Consider the following 24,674-nt stretch of genomic DNA (forward strand, 5'->3'; position numbering starts at 1 on the left):
AATGAGAGATTATTAGTAGCAAGCAAGTCGTACATATGCATGTAAGAGCCAAGTGCAAGCACAGAGCAACACACCCGAAAAGACATAGCGATGGAGGCAGCTATAGTTTTATACCCATCACCACCAATAGGCCACTTGGTCGCCATGGTAGAACTTGGCCAGCTCATTCTCACTCGCCATCCTTCTCTTAGCATCCACATCCTCATCACCACCCCGCCCTACAGAGCCGATGACACCGCCAAATATATTGCCTCCGTCTCCACCACCAACCCCTCCCTCATCTTCCACCACCTCTCCACCGTCTCTCTTCCTCCCTCCCTCACTTCCTCCTCCAACCACGAATCCCTAACCTTAGAAATCCTCCGCCTTAACAACCCCAACGTGCGCCAAGCCCTCCTCTCCATCTCCACCAACTTCTCCGTCCGTGCTTTTGTCCTGGACTTCTTCTGCGCTATCGGGCTCTCTGTCGCCGCCGACCTCAACATCCCCGGCTACTTCTTCTTAACCTCTGGCGCTGCCTGCCTGGCCACTTTCCTCTACTTCCCCACTCTCCACACCACCACCGACAAGAGCTTCAAAGATCTCAACGCCCTTATCAGCATCCCAGGAGTGCCACCGGTGCCTTCCTCTGATATGGCAAAGCCAATTCTTGATCGCAACGACATGGTGTATCAATGTTTCCTAGAGAACTCAAAGCAATTCCCTAAATCAGCTGGGATTATCATAAACACGTATGAATCTCTTGAGCCCAGAGCCATCAGAGCAATCTCCGATGGGCTGTGCTTGCCTGAAAATGTTCCCACGCCGCCAATCTACTGCATAGGACCGTTAATTATTGCTCAAAATAAAAAAGGTGGCGGCGGCGATGATGTGCCGGAGTGTTTGACTTGGCTTGATTCACAACCAAGCGGAAGCGTGGTGTTCCTCTGTTTCGGAAGCTTGGGATTGTTTTCAAAAAAGCAGTTGCAGGAGATAGCTATTGGGTTGGAGAGGAGCGGGCAGAGGTTTCTGTGGGTGGTTCGCAACCCGCCTGCTGAAAACAACACCGGCGTTGCCATCACGGAGCAACCGGACCCGGAGTTGGAGTCTCTGCTTCCGGATGGGTTCTTAGGTAGGACCAAGAGTAGGGGGCTGGTGGTGAAGTCGTGGGCCCCACAAGTGGCGGTACTGAATCACAAGTCAGTAGGCGGGTTCGTGTGTCACTGCGGGTGGAACTCGGTGTTGGAGGCGGTATGTGCTGGGGTGCCGATTGTGGCTTGGCCGCTGTACGCGGAGCAGAGATTTAATAGGATCGTTCTGGTGGAGGAGATCAAAATTGCTTTGACGATGGACGAGTCAGAGGACGGGTTTGTGAGTTGTGATGTGGTGGAGAAGCGAGTTAGAGAGCTGATGGACCCGGAGGAAGGCGACTCAGTGAGGAAGGCGACCAAGGCTCTGCAGAGTGAAGCCCATGCTGCACTGAGTGAGGGCGGGTCGTCTCGGGTCGCGTTAACGGAACTGTTTGAAAAATGGAACCATATATGACGATAACCAGGACAATCTGCTTTTCCAGGACTAGTTGCTGCATGCATCATGCATGTCACGAACTTCAAATGTTTTGTTTTTCTTTTTTTTACTTTTGTATTTTTTGTAACCTTGATAAATAAATAAAAAATAAATAATAAAAAATTGCTAAAAAAGTAAACTTTTTTAATATAGGGCCATTTTAATACAATGTTTAAGCCCATTTTACAAAACCCAACCCGTTAGGTTAGATGTCTTCTTCTTCCCAGCATAGTCTACACTCCTTCCTCTCGCTGTTTCGACTTCATCTCTCTCTCTCGGTCTTTCTTCATAACAAGCAGTGCCTCAGTTCCACCTTAAGCGTCTCCGCCTCCTGCGCGCTTCAACCGGTTGATGCCTCAACTGCAAAACGCCAGCCCAGACCCGTCCAGGCGGCCTAGGCGGGCGCTAGGCGGCATAGGTGTTGCATTCCTAAGAGGACACAAATTAATGTGCAAACAACCAATTAAAAATACCCGCAAGTGCACGAATCTATTGAAGTATAGATTATGTAAGTACGGGGTCGATCCCACGAAGAACTTGTCGGCTTCCTATAAGTTCTAATTTGAGTACGTAAAGAACACTTAATTGACACACCACAAATGCACAAATGCAAAATGGAAACTAAAAATGAGTAAAGAAGTGTAAAAGAAATGAAACAACACAAGAAAACTAAACAAAAACACAAACAGCACTTTCTATCACCCTTTTATCACCTATTTATCACCTGTGAACAGTGCCATGAACAGTGCCGACCGGTCGTGAACAGTGACGACCGGTCGTTTTTGGGCAGATTCATGTGAGACCGGTCGCCTGAACAGTAACGACCGGTCGTTTTTGGGCAGATTCGTTTCTCTGTTTTTCCAGTTTCGACCTCTGTCCAGTGTTTTGCCTATAACTTTCCAACCGTTTATCCAAATTTCACGTTCTTTATACGGTTGGATTCAGCACACAAAAACGAAGAACACTACGTGGACCAAAAGTCCAAAACAGTTACGAAAATAAACAGAATGTAGTAAACAAGACACACAACGTATCAAACACACAACTCACACACACATTGGGGGGGGGGGGGGGTTTGGTTTGGTTCAAGTGACCTATTTCTATTGCATGAAAGTAAATGGACTTTGAATTTAAATGAGAATAGCAGAGATGAATTATCACAATGTGAAATAAAAATGTAACAAACACTAGGGTTTCGGAATCCACCCTAAACAATTCTACCCAAGTTCATGAATACTCAAGTGATGAACTCTAAACGTGTTGATGAAGATGTTCGCAATCAAGACCAGTACGAGTGGCTCAAGACGCATTGATTCTCTCTAATGTACGTAAAGTGCAGTACGAGTGCTACAATACTTGTGCCTTCCCTATAATCGAATCTAGGTGTGCTTAGTACTTTGATTCAATTACAAGAAAAACCCATTAAGTTCAAAGAGAATATGAACATCACAAGAACCCTAATAGCATGGTGTTTACATTAGGTATTCAAGAAACCAATTCACATGGATGATTCTTACTTCATCCATTTATTGCTTAGGATAACATGAAGATACACATAATCCCAACAATTTCAAGAAGCATGCTTTCAAAGGTGATCAATCAAAGAAGAACATACATCAAGGATAGATTAATTTGGTGAATTGGAATTCATCAACAATATCTAGAAATTCATACACTCAAGCATCAAAACAATAAGGTAATCATGTTTAGGGCTTCAACCTAAGCCCTAGCTATGGAGTTTAGTTCCTCATACTTATTTCAAATACAAACTCAAAACAAAACTAGAAAGAAGTTACAGATTTTGTGAACATGGGAGCTCAAGGTCTTCAATGGTGGAAATCTCTTCCACTTCTTGCTTTGTTGCCCTTGTCTTCCTCCTTGAGCTCCCTAGCTCCAAGCTTCATCTCCAGCTCCAAAATCTCTGCAAATTGTGTAATGATTCTGATTGCAATGGCTGATGCTCTTTGCACTCCTTTTGCTTCCCTCTCTCCTCCTTTCCAGCTTTTACTTTTAGTATTCTAATGCAAAGTCTTCACCCATTGTCTTCTTGTCCCCTTGCAAATGATGAAGCCTTGTCCTCACAAAGATGCCAAATGCTTCAGAAAATATCTCATCTACTAAGGTAAATTCTTGTTACCAAGTGTTATGGTAACAAGAATAATCAAGATGACACAATGGGGGTAAAAGCTGGCCAATTCCGGATTTCCAGAGCTGTGGTAACATGCTGGATTGGTTGGATAGGCAATACTTGTCCAATGGAGCTCAAATTTGGATATGTTGTAGTTAACATCCATTGGAACAAGTCTCATGAAGATCATGACCTCATCCGAGCACCAGAGCATGTTGATCCCAGGCCAAGAAGTTGACCTACGAAAATGAACAAAAATAAAGTTTATAACCAATAATGCACTTTTAGCTCATTTTCATTCCAACCAAGGTAAAATCTAAGAAAACACAAAAAGGAAGTAAAAAGCTATAAAATGTCAAGAACTAACTCAAAATAGTGGGTGAATAACATGAAAAATTATTTACATATCATTTTGTACCCTTCTAGCTTATGATTTGGTTATGTTTTTGAGTTAAACTTGTGCTTTTAATCCTTTTTGTGTTTATCTTTCAGTTCATTGAGCTTTAGGTAATAATGAGGGCTTTGGATAGTAAATGATGCAATCCATGCATGTTAGGGCCTAATTTGGATGAATGGATGAAGAGCTTAAAGACAAACTCAATTTTGGCTACAGTCCCCTGCCAGCCCAGTTTCGTAGGTCATATTGCAAGCTTTGTTTCAGCAACCTACATAGCTCGGATGAGGCCACATTCTTCATGAAAGTTGTTCCAATGGGTGTGTAATATAACATATCCAAAATTCAGCCCCATTGGATAAATATGGAGTCTGTTACCTAGCAAACACAGAGCCATGCTCAGGATGGATTTTATCAGCGCGCAAAATGAGTTAGCAATTTGTTTTGGCCTTAACTTCCTCCTCCGACCTTGGATTTGCCCAAATGATATATGGCTGGAAAAAAGACATTCTGAACTTCAAGTTTGAGTGCTTAAAGTCTTAATTTGCTTAAGGGAAGCCCAATTCGTAAGCCCTTGAAGTTGCTGGTCATGGGAGGTGATTGATACAGAAGAGGTATTATGCTGAACTTTTGTTTACGCCACAACTTGTGGCTTAGGGAATACAAATAACAGCTCCTTGAATTAAGGAGTAGACAACACAATATCAATACCCCACCTGTCCCCTTATTGTCTAGTGTTACCGTAAACCATCCTAATATTCAGGAAATCCTGATAACCACTGGACAACCACTGGACAGCTTCCAATACTCCCCCTCAAGCTGGATCCAGAAGGTTTATGGATCCAAGCTTGGACAGAAGTCGTTGAAATTGATGAGAAGCCAAGGGCTTGGTGAAGATGTCGGCCAGTTGGTCAAAGCTTCTTGTATAATGTGTCTGAATCACTTGCGACTGAACTTGTCCCGAACGTAATGACAGTCAACTTCAATGTGCTTTGTCCTCTCGTGAAACACGGGGTTTGATGCTATATGCATGGCTGCCTGATTGTCACAAAACAAGGACATAGGAAGAGTTGTAGGAACACCTAAATCACACAGAAGACCCTTGAGCCATATCAATTCACACGCAGTTGAAGCCATTGCACGATACTCAGCTTCGGCACTTGATCTGGCGATAACAGTTTGCTTCTTACTCTTCCATGTGACCAAGTTTCCACCGACAAATGTACAGTAGCCAGTGGTGGACTTACGATCGATTGCGTTCCCTGCCCAATCAGCATCGCAATACCCCATGATTTGTGTGTTGTCATTCTTCTTCATGATGATACCACGACCCACTGATCCTTTTAAATAGCGTAAGATCCTTTTAACAAGGGTCAAATGCTCAAATGTCGGAGAGTGCATGAATTGGCTCACAATACTTACAGAATATGTGATGTCGGGTCTGGTGATTGTTAGGTATATCAACTTACCAACCAGTCGCTGATAATAGCTTATATCAGTGAGTGGTGTGCCCTCCAAACTAGGTTTGAGCTTACTGTCAAGAGGGGTAATGGCCGGTTTAGCATCGCTCATGTTAGCTTCCTTGAGCAAATCCAGGACGTATTTCCTTTGGTTAAGAAATAGTCCCCTGTGCGAGGTTGCCATTTCTATACCAAGAAAGTACTTTAATATCCCAAGGTCTTTAATTGCAAACCTTTGACTGAGAGACTGTTTGAGGTTGAAGATCTCGTCAGCATTATCACCTGTAATTATCAGATCATCTACATAGATCAGCACAACCAATTTGCCCACAGCTCCTGTGCGAACAAAAAGTGAGGAATCGGCATTGCTGCTTTTGAAACCAACACTAGTGAGAACTGAGCTTAGCTTGGCATACCAAGCTCGTGGGGACTGTTTCAAGCCATAAATGGATTTGTGCAATTTGCACACTAAATCTGGTTCATTGCTTTGAGGATGCCCGGGTGGCAATTTCATATAGACTTCTTCTTTGAGATCACCGTGCAAGAATGCATTCTTCACGTCCATTTGGTACATGGACCACCCTTTGTTTACAGCCACGGACAGTAGAACTCTCACTGTATTCATTTTGGCAACAGGTGCAAAAGTTTCTTTGTAATCCACATCGAATGTTTGAGTGAATCCTCGAGCCACCAATCTTGCTTTATGCCTCTCAATTGATCCATCTGACTTGAATTTGAGTTTATAAATCCATTTGCAACCCACAACTTTCTTGCCTTTTGGAAGTTTGGTGATGCTCCACGTGTTGTGTTGATCTAGAGCTTTAAGTTCTTCTTGCATGGCTTTCTTCCATATCTCTTGGCTGTTGGCCTCATGGAAATTATGAGGCTCACTGTAACTTGATATGGTGCTGAGGAATGCGGCATGGGCTGGTGTCACTCTCTTGTATGACACACAATTGGAGATGGGATGTGTGGGTTTGTAGATGACAAAGTCCTGAAGTCTTGTGGGAGGTTGCCTAACACGCATTGGATTGCGTCGTGGGGCAAGAGGAGTTGCCTCACACTCGTTCACATCTTGTACCATATTGTGAGGATCATCTTGTTCCTCATTTTGAGGTGAAATATCATTGTCTCCAACCACATTATGTGAGATAGAATTTCTGAAATCAACACCATCTCCATCCGTATTTGATGGATAAAATCCTTCAATTGTGTCAATAATTGGTAAAGGAACTTGATCAAATGGACTCTCCCTCTGAAACTCAGCCCCTGATTTCTCCTTAAAGAAAGCTTCTGTTTCAACAAAGTGAACATCACGAGAAATAACCATTTTCCTTGCTTTAGGATCATAACATTTATATCCTTTTTGTGTTGAAGAATATCCAAGGAAAACACTTCTTGCAGCTCGAGGATCAAATTTATCTCGTTGAGTAGCTTGAACGTGAACAAAACATAAGCACCCAAACACTCGTAGATGAGAAAGATCAATTTTTCGATTCTTGAGAATTTCAAGTGGCGACTTGGAGCCAAGGATACGGCTGGGAAGTCTATTTATCAAGTATGCAGCAGTAAGAACTGCTTGTGACCAGAACCTTTTTGGATCATTCATTTGAAACATGAGAGATCTGGTTTTCTCAAGAAGATCACGATTTTTCCTCTCGGCTACTCCGTTTTGTTGAGGAGTACCGACACAACTCGTCTCATGAATGATGCCTTCACCAGTCAAGAATTCTGACATAGAACTTGTCATAAACTCTGTACCATTGTCAGATCGCAATACCTTAATTTGAGAATTGAATTGATTCACAATCAGTTTATGAAAATCTTTAAAGCACGAAACAACTTCCTTTTTTGATTTCAACAAGTATAACCATGTGGCTCTGGAAAAATCATCAACAAATGTGACAAAATACTTATAACCATCATGTGATTCTACAGGAGCAAGACCCCATAAGTCAGAGTGGATAAGCTCAAATGGTTTATCAACTTTAGACAACGAAGAAGCAAAAGGCTTACGAGTTTGTTTAGAAAACTGACAAACTTCACAGACATTTGAGTCCACAACAAAAGAAGGAAACAAGCATGACAACACCTGATTAGAAGGATGCCCCAGGCGTTGATGCCACAACAAACTATTTTGGGGGGAATTGGCTTGAAAAGCTCTTGAATTATCTAGAGATTGATGCAAGAGATATAGGCCATTGGAATAAACTCCCTCACCAATCGTCTTCTTGGTGATTCGGTCCTGAAAAATCACAGAATGAGGAGAGAAAATTGCATCACAGTTTAAGGAATTAGTTAACTTCCCTACTGATAACAATTGAACAGGGAAAGAAGGAACATAAAGAGCAGTAGATTTAACTTCTGAGTTGAAGAAATTGATTTCCCCATGTCCAAGGACAGGTACAGAAGTTCCATTTGCCACCGAAACTGATTGACTTTTTTCTGGGATTTGAAGATTAAAAAGACAATTTTTATTGTTTGTCATGTGGTCTGTTGCTCCAGTACCCACAACCCAAATACTCGATAAGCAATTATGAGATAAGGCAGATAGAAAAGCTTGGAAGATATGTGATGCAAGTGCTGCATTTTCCAATTTACCAAACTGTTGAAGCAATTTAGTAAGCTCACCAAACAGGGTAGGAGAATTTAAAGAACCATGATTTGCATAAGTCTCATTAGAGGTGACTTGACTGGAATTAGAACCTGGTGCAGACGTTTCCTTGATATGTCGACGTTGTCCAGAGTCACAGGTGGCAGAACTTTTCTTTCCTCTGAAATTCATTTTTGTTCTCCTATTGTCAACAAAAAAATTGAGATCTTGCAGAAGCTTTGATCAGTAAGACTCCTGCTCTGATACCATGTTGAATTTTCAATGAATGTTTGTATATTCTATCATGAGTTCATTACAGATGTTCAGCAATATATAAGGAGGTTGACTCCTTGATTTACGCCACAACTTGTGGCTTAGGGAATACAAATAACAGCTCCTTGAATTAAGGAGTAGACAACACAATATCAATACCCCACCTGTCCCCTTATTGTCTAGTGTTACCGTAAACCATCCTAATATTCAGGAAATCCTGATAACCACTGGACAACCACTGGACAGCTTCCAATAGTTATAATATTTACTTGCTTTTTCAAAAACCAAATGCAGACTCTGTGTGCTTTGTTGTCAGTTTTGGATGACAGGGGTAAACGAGAGGCTCTTCTTATTGAATCCCTAGAGAAACGAATAGCGTTTCTGTGCCAAGCGGTGTCAAGTAGAATGGTAAATAGTGATAGAATTGACAACTTGGCGCAATCAGATCAATTTGAGCTGGATAGTGTTAGAGAAGACACTTATTCACCAGTACCTGATGTAGACAACAAATTATCTGGAATTGCAAATGATTCTCTGCCTTCATCTGGTGTTGTGGTTCTTGAAGTTAGAAAGAAAGGAGAACAACAGAAACAGAAATGGACCCGAATCCAAGCATTTGATTCATGGTTATGGAATTCCTTTTACCTAGATCTTAATGCTGTCAAACATGGTAAACGATCCTATTTTGATACACTTACTAGATGTGAAAGTTGTCATGATTTGTATTGGAGAGATGAGAAGCACTGCAGGATTTGCCATACGACATTTGAGCTTCATTTTGATCTGGAAGAAGCGTATGCCATCCATGTAGCCACATGTAAGGAGAAAGAAGCGAGTGATAGTTTTCCTAAGCATAAGGTCCTCTCATCACAGATCCAATCACTAAAAGCTGCAATGCATGCAATTGAGGTAACCCATCATTTGGATTTAGCTTTGCATTTTCTGATATTTGTTTGTTATAGTAGTGAAGATGTCCTCCAGTTACCAACAGGAGTTGGTCCAAGTGGAAGGGGCTTGGATCCTTTAAACAAGAGGTCCTGGGTTCGATCTCAGGCGCTTGCGAATAGAGCAAACTTTGTTGGGAGAGGTCCCCGCTTTGCGCCCGACAGTACCTCGAGGGTTAGTCCCTGCAATCGCGCGGGGGATACCTTGATTTTCACCAAAAAAGATGTCCTCCAGTTAAAAAGATTTCAAGCTACACATATCTTTGATAGATTGGGGGAGAATAGGACTTCAGTTGAGGATCAACCTAGGAATGAATTAAGTGGTCATGGTTTGGATAATTAGAATGTGACTTGGAGATTTATGTGCAATCAAATCCGATAGCTTTTATATAATTAAAAAAAAAAAAAGAGAAAAGCCAAAAGAGGAATTTAGCATGCGTTACTGGGAAGGGATTGATGAAAATGCATACTACTGTGAATGGAGCAGAATGGTTGATTAGCATCCACCTGCCCTATCTGATTAGTTCTGGCCTCTGGTAGCTAACCCTAAATAGTGGGATTATTTTAGTTGGATTTTGGGGCCTGAACCTTTTGATTGTCTGATGCTTAAAATAGGTTTTCTAGGTTATATATCAAAGACATTTCTATTCGCCCCAAAGATTTTAATGTTTTTCGATGCTGTATTGATCTCCACCTCCCTCTGCTTTGTGTAGTCAGTCATGCCAGAGGATGCTTTGTTGGGTGCTTGGAAAAAAATCTGCTCATAAGCTATGGGTGAAACGACTAAGACATACCTCATCTTTGGCTGAGCTTTTGCAGGTTTTCTATTTTCCTCATTTCACACTATCTATTTTTTGTTTATTTTCTAGTCCGAACCATCAGTTTCTTTATTGTTTACTCGTGCAGGTTCTTGGTGATTTTGTTGGTGCCATCAACGAGGACCGATTATATGAATGCAGTATAATGCAAGGTTCTTGTTTTCCACTTAATTTCAACAATGCTTTCCTCGCTCAAAAAGGTCACTAGGGCTTCAATTTCAAAACAAGGCCCCGACGAGTATAGCCCCGGGGCTTTACTTTTCTGTTTAAAGCGTATAGCGTGCGACTGTACTCTATAAATAGAATATCTTAGCCGTATAGCCGAGTGGCTATATCTCATAAATAGAATTTTGACAGTATAGCCGCTCGGCCTTACCATTCAAATAGAATATTTTAAATGTATAGCCGGAATATCTTAGCCGTAGAGCCACGCGGCTATACCCAATAAATAGAATTTTGACAGCATAGCTGCAGGCTATACCCTTTAATAGCATAATCTTGATTTCTCTTTTTTAATTACTTTATTTAGTAGTTATGTTTTAATTATTATTTACCTAGTGAATACTTAGTGTTTAAATATTTGATTAAATAATAATAATTTAAAAATAATAATTACCATTTATTAAGTAATATAATTTAATAAGTTAATTAAAACTATGTAGTATAATTCAAGTGGTTTATTTTTCCCACTACTATGAGGTTGCCCCATTAAATGGAATGTGTTCAGTCATTTGTAAGATAATATCATCTGAATGGTGCAAATTGCATTATATATAAATACTTTGATAGTAAATATTATTTGAATATTCAATGAGATTCAAGTAGCCGTAATTATTATGGTGGTTTATAAGTTTAACATTTTTGAACCTTGATTGTATAAATAGAATATTTTAAACGTATAGCCGCGCTTCTATATTGCCCGTGCAGTGATGCTTTTAAAATATTCTATTTATACAGTATAGAAGTGCGGCTATATTGTATAAATAGAACATTTTAACATTATAGCCGCACGGCTATACACTTTAATATAATAAATTCAAATATGTAAAGAGTATAGCCGCCCAGCTATAGGCTATACTCTTTTAAGATGATTCGCTATTTGCAACTCAAAAATCCTATATGGATTCTCGAATTTGGAATATAAATTTCAGTCATAATTTTCATCTCTCTTCCCTTCTCTCTCTTTCTTGTTTTCTTCTTCTTCACATGAATTGCACCATGGAAATTGTTCTTGCATCGCGGTTGGTCCAAAATATTGTATGCAAGTGATCATAATATTAATCTGTGTATAATCTTTTATCTTTTATTTTTTTAAATGCCTATTCTTGTTATCATATTTATTTTGTGAGCTACAAACATCTTGTTTCTACATAGAGTAATGCTACACTTAACACATTTTTATCCCACATTTACATACCACATGATATGGCATGTCCATATCATATGCCACATCAATTAAATCAATGAAGTATATTTTAATTAAGAAAATTAGAAAAACAAATAATGGAATAAATAATAAAAGAAAAGAAAATGTTAAATAATTTTAATGAATTGATGTGGTTGCCCACATCAGCTGCCACATAAGATGGTATAGAAATGTGGTATACAAATATTGTAAGAGTAGCATTATTCTTCTACATATTGTATGTGGTCTCTAATTAATGTGCCTGTGTAAAATTCTTGTAATTAGTGGTTTTTTACATGTTGAATAATATTGAATTGGATATAATGTTTGGGCATGGACTGAAGTAGGCCCATAACTCAGACCCAAAAAGAAGCCTGTCCATTACGCCTCTCCATTGGGGTCTAATAATCTTGGGGTCCATTAAGGGTTTGGGCTGTCATTGTATAACCCACGTACACGAACACGAACACGAACACGAACACGAACACAAACACAAATACGAGTACAGATATGCTATTGATACGCTTGGGAGTTTAACATATTGTATAAACACTTCGGAAAGCTTGGCCGATGATTGGGACAGATCCAATGAACTGGAGAGCTGCAAAGAAAATCTAATTCCAATCTTAATGTTTCCTAAGAATGTTGCTTTGCCCTAAAAAGAAAGCTATAATTCGAAAATCAGCTCACATGATAGAAGACATGATGCATATGGCATAACGCAAACGCAATATTTGACACTAAATATTTGTTACCACCAGACACAATATCAGTGGAGGAAACAGAGCAGATCTATGGACCTCGGAAGAAAATATGATGTCGGTTGTTTGTTTGTGTAGTGTTTCTTGGTGCATTGCATTCATCTACTTATAATTAAATCACATTTCTTGAGTGTAACAATGAAACGAAATCCTGTCGTTTTACTGCTCCAATCCAACTGGTGCAAATGCAATGAACAGTAACTTTTGCCTCGACTTTCAACCCTTTTCTGTTCTGATTTTGGAGTAACTTATTGAAGAATAATAAAATGTCCACTCAAATAATTAATCATAAACATCATTCATTCCTAGTATCTTGTCTCAACCAACCCTTAAGCAATCTGAAGAGTGAGAACCGAGAGTTGTGTTCATGTGTTATGTTGTATTATGTTCAAAAACTGGACATTAACCTCATAAATTATAACTTTATTATTTGTTAATCTTATAAACTAAACCATCATTTTAGTAACTAATACATTACATTCACTGATCAGTCAAAATACCAACAGAACCAGCTACTGTTTATAATCCTGTTGAAAAAAAATATTACAAGATAAAGATTTAACCTCTTTTTGGCACATGCACGTTGCTTTGGGATTTTTCTGAGTGGAACAAGTTTGGTGAGTTGAAGACAACTCAACACACAGAGATTTTGGTCTGAAAACTGATGTGATATGAATGTCTGAATGATAGTGGGCCTGCTACTGCTGCCGCTCACGAGACTTGGCTCGTGACTTTAAAAATCCAGCACCTCTTTATCTTTGCTGGTCTTTCTTAATTGTGAAGTTGAAACTTTACCCCATTGCATTTGCATTGCAGCTCTACCTTGTTCTTGTTGTCTAGTCTGTGTGGTGTTGTTTGTCTTTTTCATATGGTGCAATGCAAATGGGGTTTCTTTGTCAGCTCTGCAAGGTTCACCGTGAAGTTTGCATTGGTATCTGAAATGGGCCACAATTTTTCTGGCATTTCTTGTCATCATCATCATGTGTTGGAGAAGTGCAGTGCATGCCCTGCTAATCCTTCCATTGGTTTATAATATATCATTTTCATATGCAATTTTATATCCAAAATTCGTACACAAGCTTACATCTGCTATCATATTCCTCTTTTTGGCACATTTGATATTACACACTTTTGTTTTCATTTGTGACTAAAAACAAACAGTAACTTCTAAGTTTTCCATTTCAAATTTGAAACTTGGAATCTCCAAACTGCCCAAAAACGGACGTCCTTCCTCAGAGAAAAACTTAGTTGCATATACCCGACCAATAACGCCATAACAAGCGCTACTGCTATTCCCGTGGCATTGTAGTCTTGGTTGGTCAGAGAGAAGAGGAGCGGCAGTTAGTGTAAATAAAAAGTTTTGAGTGACATCCATGTTATTATGTCAAAAGTGATGGGAGGCCAGCGCTATTAAAAGAGAAAATATAGTAGTTTCCCTACTGCAACAAGCAGTCAAAATTGAATTGAATCTCCAACCTACCAAAATCAGATTGGATGGGTTGGATAGAGGGACTGGGAGAGCATCTTCCACTCTGAATGCTTTTTCGCTTTGGAACGAAATCAGATTTTAATAAAAGAAAATAAAATGCTTCTTTTACAATTCAAAAAGTACTTTATAAAAGCAAGAATGCTGTCGGAATGAAATTAACCAGTACATATGCAAGGTTGTTGGTCATAATAAATCCTCCATCGCAAACCCTACACTGTGTGGGAAGCTATTAATTTAAAGGTGACCACACCACACCAGCAAAAATTGATTTCCAACAGCCAGTTTTTATGAGTTGCATTAGAAAAAGGGAACTAGGAGGATTGCTATTCCGGCCTCTGTCATTTTCTCCTGGAAAGTGGAACCTCAAAGAAAATGAAAGATGCAGAACCTGTTGAGTCAAATCAATCTCTGAATGCAGAAAATAATGTCACATACGGTTTGATTGATTTATACAGATTTCCCCCATACATTTCAAAAGCAACATGATTCTATGCCGCTTGAGAGCAGAGACAAGGGCACACTGATAGATACACAAAACCACAGAAAGATCTCATATCGGAGTTTTCTTCAGTTTTTCATAATGACCCATCACTTTATAGACAACAACAGGTGAACCTATGGTTTCACTGGTCTCATCATACATAGCTAAAGCTAAAATATCAAAAATAACCCTACCCTAGCTCAAATTTTCTTTTTTCCTTTGTTTTTACAGAAGCACGTAGAACACACAAAAAGAACAGAGCCCTCATCATCCGGTTCTGTTTTTCCCGCGTTTCATCTCTCAAAATCCAATTAACAAAGCTTCAAATTTCAGCACAAACCCCTTCCTCAATGGAGCTTCTCGCTGATTTGTCGTGGGATTCACTTGCAAACCGTGATAACAGAGAACAATCTGCAAGAAATGTGAAATTTTTGGTTATAATCAAAGCAAATTTGGAGATTGGAATTTGATATTCACTTGATTTGTTAAATAGAGAAGAGAGTGCTTTATACCAGTAGAGTACGAGTTCATGGATGAAGAATCACTGGCTGACCTTGATAACGAGGAAGAATCTGAAACCAAATTAATTGTTGAACTTAACTGATCCAAAAGCAAGCTTTAAAATCAAATAAATTTTACTAATTTAAGACAAACTAAAGTAATTTTTCATTCTCAGTACCTCTAGAATTGAATGATCTCTTGCAATGTAGAATGGCACTCTGAATCCCATCATGCTGCAACAACAGCGAATCGTCTCTCCGTTTCACCTGTGGCGCCACTGCCATCGTCGTGGCCGATTTGCTCTTCCCCAAGTTCTTACAAACAACTCTAATTCCGGCAGGAATATTCCCCTGCTTATCCTTCTTGGGCGAACACATAGATAATACCGGCACAGCAGGAGAACAATTCGGCGATGACATTGGAATATTACCAGAAGGCTTCACCTTCTCACTGCACTTTTTGGAAACCTTCATATAAAGTGGCTTGATTAGGTTCAGGTACTTTTGTATCATATCTTTCGAGAATCGCTCTGTTTTGGAGTCTTCTGAGCTCTGGTTCTGTTGCCTGCTTCCTTTCCTCCTGGAACTGTTTTCTCTGGTGAGCTTAGAAGGGTTTTGATGTTCTTCAGTATTGAGAAGTTTCACACCGAAGAGGTTGCCTTCTTTGGTTTTCTGCTTCTGGGTCTCCATCAAAACTTTGGACTCTGCTTCCCTTGTTTTCTCTGTTTTCTTCGCTGTTGTTTTTGTTGCTTTGGGCGTCTTCAACATGAAAGCTCCAAACTTTGGAGCCGATTTAAGGAGAGAAATTGGGGACTGAGGCTTAAAAATGGGCTCAATGGGGAGGATTTTCCTTTTGGAAATTGGGTCAGAAGGCGACAGAGAAAGGGGTGGTTTGGAAAGACAGGGTTCGGTACAGCCGGCTTTTTTGGCTGAGTTGTTTGATTTTGGAATCGAATCAAGCCTGTTACTTTCCTGCGGGGTTGCATCATCTGTGCAGGCCTTGTTTGCGTCGTTTTTGTTCATGATATCGAAACTTAATTCCAAGTCGAAGAATGAGTCTTCTTCTTCTTCTTCAATCTCATTGTCTGTTTCAACTAAAGGACTTGGAACTGCGATGGTGGAGGCATTGTTGGGTTTCCAGAACTTGAGGAAATGGAGAGTTTCCATGGTGCAGGGAAAGAGAGAGACAGAGAGGGTTAAGCGATAAGGGATTTGGTTAATGCAGGGTTTTGATGGGTTTTATACCGGAAAGTAGTGAGAGAAGAGCAGAGGGTAACGTGAGGATATGAGTGAAATAAAGAGAGCTTTAATAAAATTTCGCTTCGTTTTATGGTGGTGGTTGCGTTTGCAGCATCGAAAGTGGTGTTCGGGGGAAACAGAGAGAGAGAGAGAGAGAGAGAGAGGGCAGGCAGCGAAGCTTTTCTTTTGCTTTTGAGAGAGAGAGAGAGAGAGAATACTTTTCTTTTTGTTTTGTAGGTAGGCTGTTTTCATTTACATGACTTTGATTACGTGGTTCTGAAAGTAGACACCATCTAGACTTATTTAGACTATGGGATGGTCTATGAAACTTTTCAGAATTCAGAGTGGTGAGCTACGTATACAACAAGAAGCACATTATATAACATACATACACTCTTTGCAAATGCAGATTTTCAGACTTTGCTGATGAATCGATGCAGAGGTTTTCTTTGCTTTCAATTCTTGGCCCCACGCCCGGTCCCCTTACGCTCCTTCAAACTTTGAACTTTGAATTTGCATAATTTTCAACCAGAATGTGGTTCTTTATTACGCACAAGTGGACTGCAATTTGCCAAGTAAAATTCTATTTCTACATTTTATTGTTTGCTTCTTGGAATTGTTATTAAAATAAATTTCATGAACTCATAGTTGTGATGGAAGTTATAAATGGATTGGTCAAATGATCTTTTATTCTTTCTAGTAAAAAAGAAAAGCTAACAGTTTGGTTAAATGATCTTTTATATCTTTTTGCATCTTTAGGAGGAGGAGCGCGTGATAGTGAATGGATGATTTCATATGGTGCAGTTCCCAATCTAGTTCTGTTTGTGCAATTGATTTTGGGCATGGAGTAGAGAAGACATAAGGATGGTGACGAGAAACTTCCAAAAAGAATAGATAAAGAGAATGAAAAATGAAAGAGAAAAGGCCAAAAAGAAAAAAGAGAGGAGCAAAAGCAACCAAAGTTACCCAACGTAGGGTTATGTTACATAAGATACTACACATTTATGCAGAGAGAGAGAGAGAGAGAGAGGGAGAGTCTTAAAAAGATCTGATAAGTCAGAGAATTGGGTTCTTTACAAGGCAAGGCATTTGTGCAGCTGAGGCACGCTTCGTCTGCTGCTCAAGGGAAGGGACCCCTCCCTCTCCTCTTAGGAACGTACCTTTAAAGAGAAGAGAGGTCCAAAGGCTTTAATTTTCCTTGATGGCTGAAACAAGCGGGTCTTAAGTCTTTGCAGTAAAAGGTTTGACTTGTAAACTTGGGTTTGTGTGGTCTTGGCCCTTCTTTTGAATGCATGCAATGCAGCTGGCCTTCTGCACAAAAAATGCTACCAGGGTTAGAAAAGTCCCTCAGTTATTAGTTTCCTCTTTCACTCAATTTCTTAATTATATATTCCCTCTCCAGGCTTCAGGCTCCAGGCTCCATGTGAAAGAAAGCATAAATATAAGATTTGTGATTGTGGTTTAAGGGGATTGAATCAGATTCTCAAAGTGCCAAATTCTTTGTCATGTCTTTAATTTTCTGGTAAGTATATTCTTGTCATGTTTAAAAGGCTTGAGGAGAAGCTAGCTCTACCTCTCAATGTCAATTGTGGTCCTCAAATTAAGACAATGAAATGAACCATACTATTACCATATATGCTTTCAGTCAAACAGTCTCCCTCTGTCTGAATTGTTAGCTTTTATATCTAAATACATTAAATTTTCTGGTTTATAACTTTATGGTATGCACAGCACGACACAATTTTGAGCCTTGCCAATGCCATCCTTAGCTGACTTTTTCCCATTTTGTTTTATTTTATCTTTAAACAGAAAGGCTTAAGCTGACTCTACCCCTTCCCTTGTCTACTACTTCTCTCTATACATTCATATATTATATATCATATCAACAATTCATCATCACAAACATTTTTGTCATTTACATGGCATATATAGTTTATTACATCTAGAATGGAATATTGGTCCTATTTTCAATCATGCTGCATAAATGTTCCAAATTTGTAAGATTCTGCACCCTAAGCTACCATGATTATTCACATATTTTGATTTAAAAACTGGGAAGGTGAACCCCACCATGAACATATATTATGACTTTCCTTTTTTTTTTTTCTTGTTGTCATCTCAGGTGGATCAAAGCAGTCGCCATCTGAATTCCTCTTTCCACTCAATTCGCAAGAGCCTAGTATGACTTTTTGTTGTACTTGTTTGTGGGTTTTTGAGTGAAGCTCTCTTTGTCTGTTAAAGAATTTCATATGCGGTTGGCTGGTCAAATTATGCCTCGAAGAATTTTGTAACTGGTGGGGTCTTCATGTTTCGTGTCCAAAATCAAAATGCTGGTGTGGTGATGCTGTTAACTTCGCAAAACTTGCCTAGTCTGTAAATCAGCGACCTTGAAATAACATTATAAATGAAATGCAGTGGAATGGACTTGTAATAGGCAGCAAAGAACATCCATTGGACTTAGAATTTTGTTAATGAGCTTGGAAGACTTTCTGCAGCAAGCACGCAACCCCCTCATTATAGGATTTCCGTGAAATATAGGCTTGGAATAACTCGTTTTCATTGAACGACATACAAAAACGAATGGAGATGGACTTTGGTGAAAATGAAACGCATCCTCAAATTCAATGCCCGTAGAACCGAATGACTTACATGGGCTTGGGCCTCTTTTGGAGCAAAGAAAAGAACAAGTGTAGCCCTTGAAGAAGCTGAAATTTGGTGTTTTGCTGAAGAAAACTTCAGCATCCAAACTTAAAAGTAACAAAAATGTAGTACTAGTGGTGGTTGGACTTGGATCATGGATGGAGCAATGATGAGGGAGGGAGGGAGGGAAGAAAAGAAAGCATATTCTTGTATTGACATTGGCAATTATGATGGGATATTCTCCAATTTCTCCTCCTAACCCTCCTAAACCCACCCCCATGCCCCATCCATCATCCTTAACTCTTGCTTTCTCAAAGCACCAAGAAGAAGAAGCCTCTGCCCTCTGGTCTCGTGGTTTCAAATACTTTTGCAGCATTCATCATCATTCATTTTCATATATCAAATCCATATTCCATAGCAGATATTGGTCTTCCTCTGTGTTCCGAGGAGAGGCTTGAAATATACGACAGGCTTTCTAAATTCTATGGCCTTGGGCCATTGGCATAGGATCATGGGCTATTATCTACTGTACATGGTGTTCCGTTTTGCCAACACCACCCCCAAATACGACTGATGGATCATCAATTTGGAGGTGGAGCCTTTTATTCTCACAGCCAGGTTCATCTCTTTTTTTTCTTTTTCTTTTTTCCTTCTCCTAACTTTGTGCTCATTTTCATTATTCCATAAATAAAATAAGACATTATTCATTCATTTTTCTTAATCCTAATTAATATTGTTTATTCTGGTAGGTGTTTTTTACAATGGTATAAATTCATTAGACAGTATGAGTCACGCAATATGGATTGTTTCTACCACATTGAACTTCCTTCATGGGATCTCCAATCACAGAAGTTGGGTTACCTCCCTAGGTGACTCCCTTATGGGCTTAAGCACATCCCCCTCGACATTTTGCATTAATAGCCTCCTCCACGAGGCATGCATATCAAGACTAGCCTTCACAAGGCATATATAATGTAGGTCATATCTTTATTCTTCGTTTTAGCGCGCTCTAAACCTGCATGTTATTGGAAATATTTCCTACACAATCTTGCACACAAATGATTAGTGGATTTCACCTCAGTATAATCGGAAATTAGATACGGATTGGTATACATTTAAGTATAACAAAAAACATCATACATTAAATCTTATGATCAAGAGTACCTCTCAAGTCCATGAAACTTTGAGTACACCTGCTACCACTTATGAACAACAATATAACAATTAATTATTTAAATAAATTTAACTATAAACACTGAGTATTTCAGGATACTCTTACTCCCTTTTGTGCACTCAAAGTGGCTGAAATCATGATCGCATATCCAGGTTGAAATTGTATCTTCTTGATTCTCAATAGGAACCTATAAGACAATAAGAAGTCTCTACCAAAATTTTATACCAAGGTAATCATTAGTTGCACACATTTTCATATCAAAATTGAAGACAAATTAGTTTCATAATAAAATTTTATAATATAAACAAATTTCACACGGACACAACATGTTTGCCAAGGAAATATAAAATTATTATGTCACTAAATGAATGTAATGAATCTTTCCCACGAGAGCATAAAGATTGAAAACACACTCAAAATTTTGGGAAAGAGAAAAGGAAAGCCTGCATAAATGAATCTAATATTTTCCAGCATAAAAGCAAAAATTGCTTAATGATAGTAACAAATAAAATTACAGCAATAAAGTTCCCATTTAGAAAAGTTCAACTTCCACAAATTGTCTACACTGTTTTTAAAATAAAATAAATTAAGAATGCAAAACTTTTATAATAAGTATACAACATAACTTTAGTTTTAAAGAGGTAATTAAAACCACTCAAAATCTATATATATATAAAAAAAAATTGATTTTAATTTTGTATTTGAAATACCCACAAAAATTACAACAAATACCTACATAGTTAAGGAAAACTCAACCCCCACAAATTTAAGGGAATTTGCAAAATATATGAAGATTATACTAAATTTATATTTAATTTTAAATTCATAAGATATGCCAAAATACTTTAGAGGATTTACGGGTTGAAAACCTTACACCAAAATTCAAAATTAAATGCCACTATGACAGCAAAATTTAATGTCAAATATGAATACCAATTTAAGACAAAATCATATCATAGCAATTTACAGTTTTTTCAAATATTAAAGCGATTTTGAGGCCAAAACAGATGCAAAGCTTTTGACATCAGAACTGCAGCAATACTATATAATCAAACCATGAAATTTCTAATATGCAAGTTCAACGAAAAAAAAAAAAACTTATGCCAAGCTTAACTGTTTTCAACACAAAAAAAATGCAATTAAATTTCTTAACCATGTTAATTGAAATAATCACCCAACATTATTAATAACTTTATTGCCAATACAATTATAGGAATTGAGTGGACCATTAGACAAATCTGGATAATTAATTTCAATAAAGAAAATGACATTTATTTTTGTATTTTGTAAAATATATGCATATGCACAAAATAAAAGAGTAAAAATTAATTTCTCCATAAATGTAAAAGTTCTAATTTTTGAATCGATTAGCCAAAATAAATTGTACCACATTCATTGTAGCAATGCTCACAATTGCATAAGATAGAGAATTGATTAGTATAATTTATCTAGAGGTATATGATACTCGACCCCCAATATCTCGATTCCATCATGCTTGAAAATCACATAAATCTCTATTCTCATAAATAAGATAAGCTTTGGACAAGATCGTTAGTGCAATATATATGTATAGTTAAGATTTTCCCAAGGGAGATTCATTATTATACCCAATCTAAGAGCTCAAATTATAAATAAAAAACCCTATATAAAATGGACTTTAAAAACACATCCAAAGTCCATTTATAACATAACAAAAAGGCTTTTAACTTCTTTTAAATTATAAAACTGCCTTTGATTTCTTAAAACAAACCAAATCCCAAAACCTCATAAAAAAGCCCAAAACACTCAATAGGGCATCAAAATAATTTAATAATTAAAATTAAATTCAATAGAGTCAACTATCATTTTTTGGATTTTTTTAAAATTTATTTATAAAAATTAAATTGTATAGGATTTATTTATAGTTTTAGTGATAAAAATGGTTATATAACTAAATATCTCTTCGCTAAATTCATAGAATCAAATTCTCAAATGTATATAGACCCTTTTAAAAGGTAAATTATAATATATGATTGCAATATTTAAAATTTAAAGAAATTAAGGCTGTGATATCACAGAGCACCAGAAGCGCCGTAACGCGAGACATTCCCGCCCCGTCCTACTCTTTTATCCATACACCTGCGCCCTTCCCTTTCCTTGGTTTCTGTTATTTTCCAAATCACTCGGTTCGGCGCCATCCGAATCTCAGCCTCGGTCCCATTACTGTTTTTCGACGGCTCAGATTTTATCTCCCTTACTTCTCGCTTTAAATTTCCCTTTTTTAAAATTACCTCCCACCTAAGCGCACAATCACATAAACACTCTGATATCAACGCTCTCAAACTCTACATCTCTCTCTCTCTCTCTGTCTCTCTCTCTCTCTTTCGCTCCATTCGATCTGAGAAACCATGGCGGAGCCAGCACCGACACCAACGCCAGAATCGCTAGTGGATAAGATCTACGGCCACCACGCGTCGGCGTCTTCATCGGACTCCGACGACGACAAGAAGAAGTCCAAGCACGACGTCGTTAAACCCAAGGTTGAAGACGACAAGCCGTCTACTCACGATTCCGTCAAATCCAAGATTTTTAGGCTCTTCGGTAGAGAGAAGCCTGTTCACAAGGTTTTGGGCGGTGGCAAACGTACCATATTTCCCCCCTCTCTTTCTCCATAATACATTATTAACATTTATGTTTGCATGAATTCATTGTGTTTTGTTTGATTGATCGGAAAAGGTGGAATTTAAAGGAAACTAAAATTATGAAAGTTAATTTTGGGGATCTGATTGAATAACGACTTTGCTGAATTAATATAATATCGGTTTTTTAATTCGCTTTTGTTTCTTCTTCATATTATCGTATATGCGATTAAATAAAGAGGTATGCAGTGCACCGATGATTTTTTTTTTGTTTTTTTAAATTAAATTAATTAATATGCTGGGTTTATTGGTAGGTAAAATAAAGTTAGATAATTGAATTATTGTAGGGTTTTTGTGTGTGTAGTATTAGTGGATAGATTCCAATTGGTAGGCATTATTCAAATTGTTGATTTTACATACTAGTTATTTTTTATTTTTCCTCTGCTTTGTGTTTTGTATATATAATATACGTTTCAAAATGATGTAATGAACATATACTGACAATATTTTAATAGTATTTTCCTGGTTTCTGATACATAATAAATATTTCATATGTTTATAGTATGTGGTTTAGTAGCTCACTTTCTTTTGATATGCTGTGTTGGGTTGTGCCCGCGGGTTTTTATAATATTTTTTAAAGGCTGTGTAGCACTATTGGCATCTTCATTTTGAATTTGGAAACTGCGGATTTGTTTTTGAAATTATGCCTTAGAAAAGCGGAGATACTAAATCCTGCAAGAATTTCTGGAGCAGTTTTCCGTTTCTTCATTTATGACAATGCCTAAGAGAAGAACCTTGCACAAAAAAGACCTCAATTATGATCTAATTTCAGTATTTCAATGCAGCTGCTGATGTCCTCCTATGGAGGAACAAGAAAATTTCTGCAAGTGTGCTTGGTGGTGCTACTGTATTATGGGTTTTCTTTGAGTTGCTTGAATACCATCTAATCACTCTGGTGTGCCATTTATTGATACTCTCTCTGGCTGTCTTTTTCCTGTGGTCTAATGCATCAACCTTTATCAACAAGTAATGTTCTGGTATTCTTGCTATTTTTGGCAGATTTGATATTTGATATAATATTATATGGTCTTAACTTCACTATGTTCCTTGATCAGGTCTCCACCACAAATCCCAAAGGTTCAACTTTCTGAGAGGACTGTCCTTGATTTGGCATCTGCACTGAGAATTGAGCTCAATAGAGCATTTCACATTTTGCGGGATATTGCATCTGGGAGAGATTTGAAGACGTTCCTTGGTGTAAGTTGATATTTCTTTCATAGTGGTGCTGTATGTGTAGGCAGTTGTTAGGATTATAGACTCGTTAAGTGATGCTCTTCTGGTTATCAGGTTATAGCCGTCTTGTGGATTGTGTCAGTGGTTGGAAAATGGTTCAACTTCTTGACCTTATTCTACATAAGTAAGGATTTCTTTTTAGTTTTCGATTCTCTTTAGCGTGTTTCTCGATTTTGATTTAGGAAACATCTGTTATTAACATCTTCTTGAATTTTGAATGGCAGCTTTTGTGTTGCTGCACACATTGCCGGTGATTTATGAGAAATATGATGTGCAGATTGATGCCTTTTCTGAGAAGGCATTGATTGAGTTCAAGAAGCAGTACGCAGTGTTTGATGCCAAGGTTTTGAGTAAAATTCCCAAGGGCCCATTGAAAGAAAAGAAGAAGGATTAGAGAGGCACACACCATGCTGATGCATGTTAAGTGTTTTACTTAGGGGTTCACGTTAAGTTACTGTGTTTTTAGTCAGGGCGGTGTTGAATTATTTGGTTCCATTAGATTACGACCTTGTGCGTTTATGTTTTAGTACTGGTTGGGTGCACACAGCTTAATGAATGAATATATGCGTTTTAGATCTATGTGTTTCTGGATGGCTGTAATTCTTGCTATTAGACCGTAATCTTGATATTTCGGAACTTGATTATACATTTAATTTGAGTTTTATTTCCAATCTAGAATGGAAATTATTATCCTTATATGCCTTAATTCCAAATTGTTGCTCTTGGAAGGAAGCAATCTGATCTACGATATTGTCTGCATTAGCGAACTCACCTTTCAAAATTTGTCCAAGCTACTGACTGATGAATTAGTTTTACATTTGACTGTTTGAGGTCGATTGTTATTAAATTTATTAAATCATCGACGTTAATTCCATTATGAGAAAAAAATTAATCATCAGTCTTATATGCTGATTTCATT

The 24,674-nt window shown here is 38.1% G+C and overlaps 3 protein-coding genes and 1 long non-coding RNA gene across 4 annotated transcripts; 3 read left to right on the forward strand and 1 right to left on the reverse strand.

The window, feature by feature from the left end:
• Positions 1-20: 20 nt before the first annotated feature.
• Positions 21-1,657, forward strand: LOC110767602 (UDP-glycosyltransferase 88A1-like). Its single transcript, XM_021971186.2, has one exon. The coding sequence runs from the start codon at positions 91-93 to the stop codon at positions 1,522-1,524; it is 1,434 nt and encodes a 477-aa protein (XP_021826878.2). The 5' UTR covers positions 21-90; the 3' UTR covers positions 1,525-1,657.
• A 7,037-nt stretch (positions 1,658-8,694) lies between these two features.
• LOC110767737 (uncharacterized) lies at positions 8,695-10,573 on the forward strand. The gene is made up of 3 exons (XR_015834045.1): positions 8,695-9,302; positions 10,051-10,156; positions 10,244-10,573. It is a non-coding gene; the product is annotated as an uncharacterized LOC110767737 (long non-coding RNA).
• A 3,646-nt stretch (positions 10,574-14,219) lies between these two features.
• Positions 14,220-16,380, reverse strand: MAKR5 (membrane-associated kinase regulator). The gene is made up of 3 exons (XM_021971181.2): positions 14,971-16,380; positions 14,804-14,863; positions 14,220-14,702 (listed from the first exon to the last, which is right to left on the reverse strand). Exons 1-3 carry the CDS (start codon positions 15,956-15,958, stop codon positions 14,614-14,616), a joined length of 1,137 nt encoding a protein of 378 aa, XP_021826873.2. The 5' UTR covers positions 15,959-16,380; the 3' UTR covers positions 14,220-14,613.
• Positions 16,381-22,103: 5,723 nt separating this feature from the next.
• On the forward strand, positions 22,104-24,451 carry LOC110767673 (reticulon-like protein B5). Its single transcript, XM_021971282.2, has 5 exons — positions 22,104-22,466; positions 23,308-23,488; positions 23,578-23,719; positions 23,810-23,879; positions 23,980-24,451. Exons 1-5 carry the CDS (start codon positions 22,232-22,234, stop codon positions 24,147-24,149), a joined length of 798 nt encoding a protein of 265 aa, XP_021826974.1. The 5' UTR covers positions 22,104-22,231; the 3' UTR covers positions 24,150-24,451.
• The last annotated feature ends 223 nt before the right edge of the window (positions 24,452-24,674 follow it).

The sequence above is a fragment of the Prunus avium genome, chromosome 2 (genome assembly GCF_965620075.1).
Source record: "Prunus avium chromosome 2, drPruAviu1.hap1.1, whole genome shotgun sequence".
Lineage (NCBI taxonomy): Eukaryota > Viridiplantae > Streptophyta > Magnoliopsida > Rosales > Rosaceae > Prunus > Prunus avium.

Bases quoted from the DNA above. Each gene is read 5' to 3' on its own strand.
- LOC110767602 (XM_021971186.2), top strand. From the start codon at position 91: ATGGAGGCAGCTATAGTTTTATACCCATCACCACCAATAGGCCACTTG.
- MAKR5 (XM_021971181.2), bottom strand. From the start codon at position 15,958: ATGGAAACTCTCCATTTCCTCAAGTTCTGGAAACCCAACAATGCCTCC. The intron at 14,864-14,970 runs GTACTGAGAATG...ATTTGGTTTCAG, and splicing joins GAGATCATTCAATTCTAGAG to ATTCTTCCTCGTTATCAAGG. The intron at 14,703-14,803 runs GTATAAAGCACT...CATTTCTTGCAG, and splicing joins CATGAACTCGTACTCTACTG to ATTGTTCTCTGTTATCACGG.
- LOC110767673 (XM_021971282.2), top strand. From the start codon at position 22,232: ATGGCGGAGCCAGCACCGACACCAACGCCAGAATCGCTAGTGGATAAG. The intron at 23,489-23,577 runs GTAATGTTCTGG...TTCCTTGATCAG, and splicing joins GCATCAACCTTTATCAACAA to GTCTCCACCACAAATCCCAA. The intron at 23,720-23,809 runs GTAAGTTGATAT...TCTGGTTATCAG, and splicing joins ATTTGAAGACGTTCCTTGGT to GTTATAGCCGTCTTGTGGAT.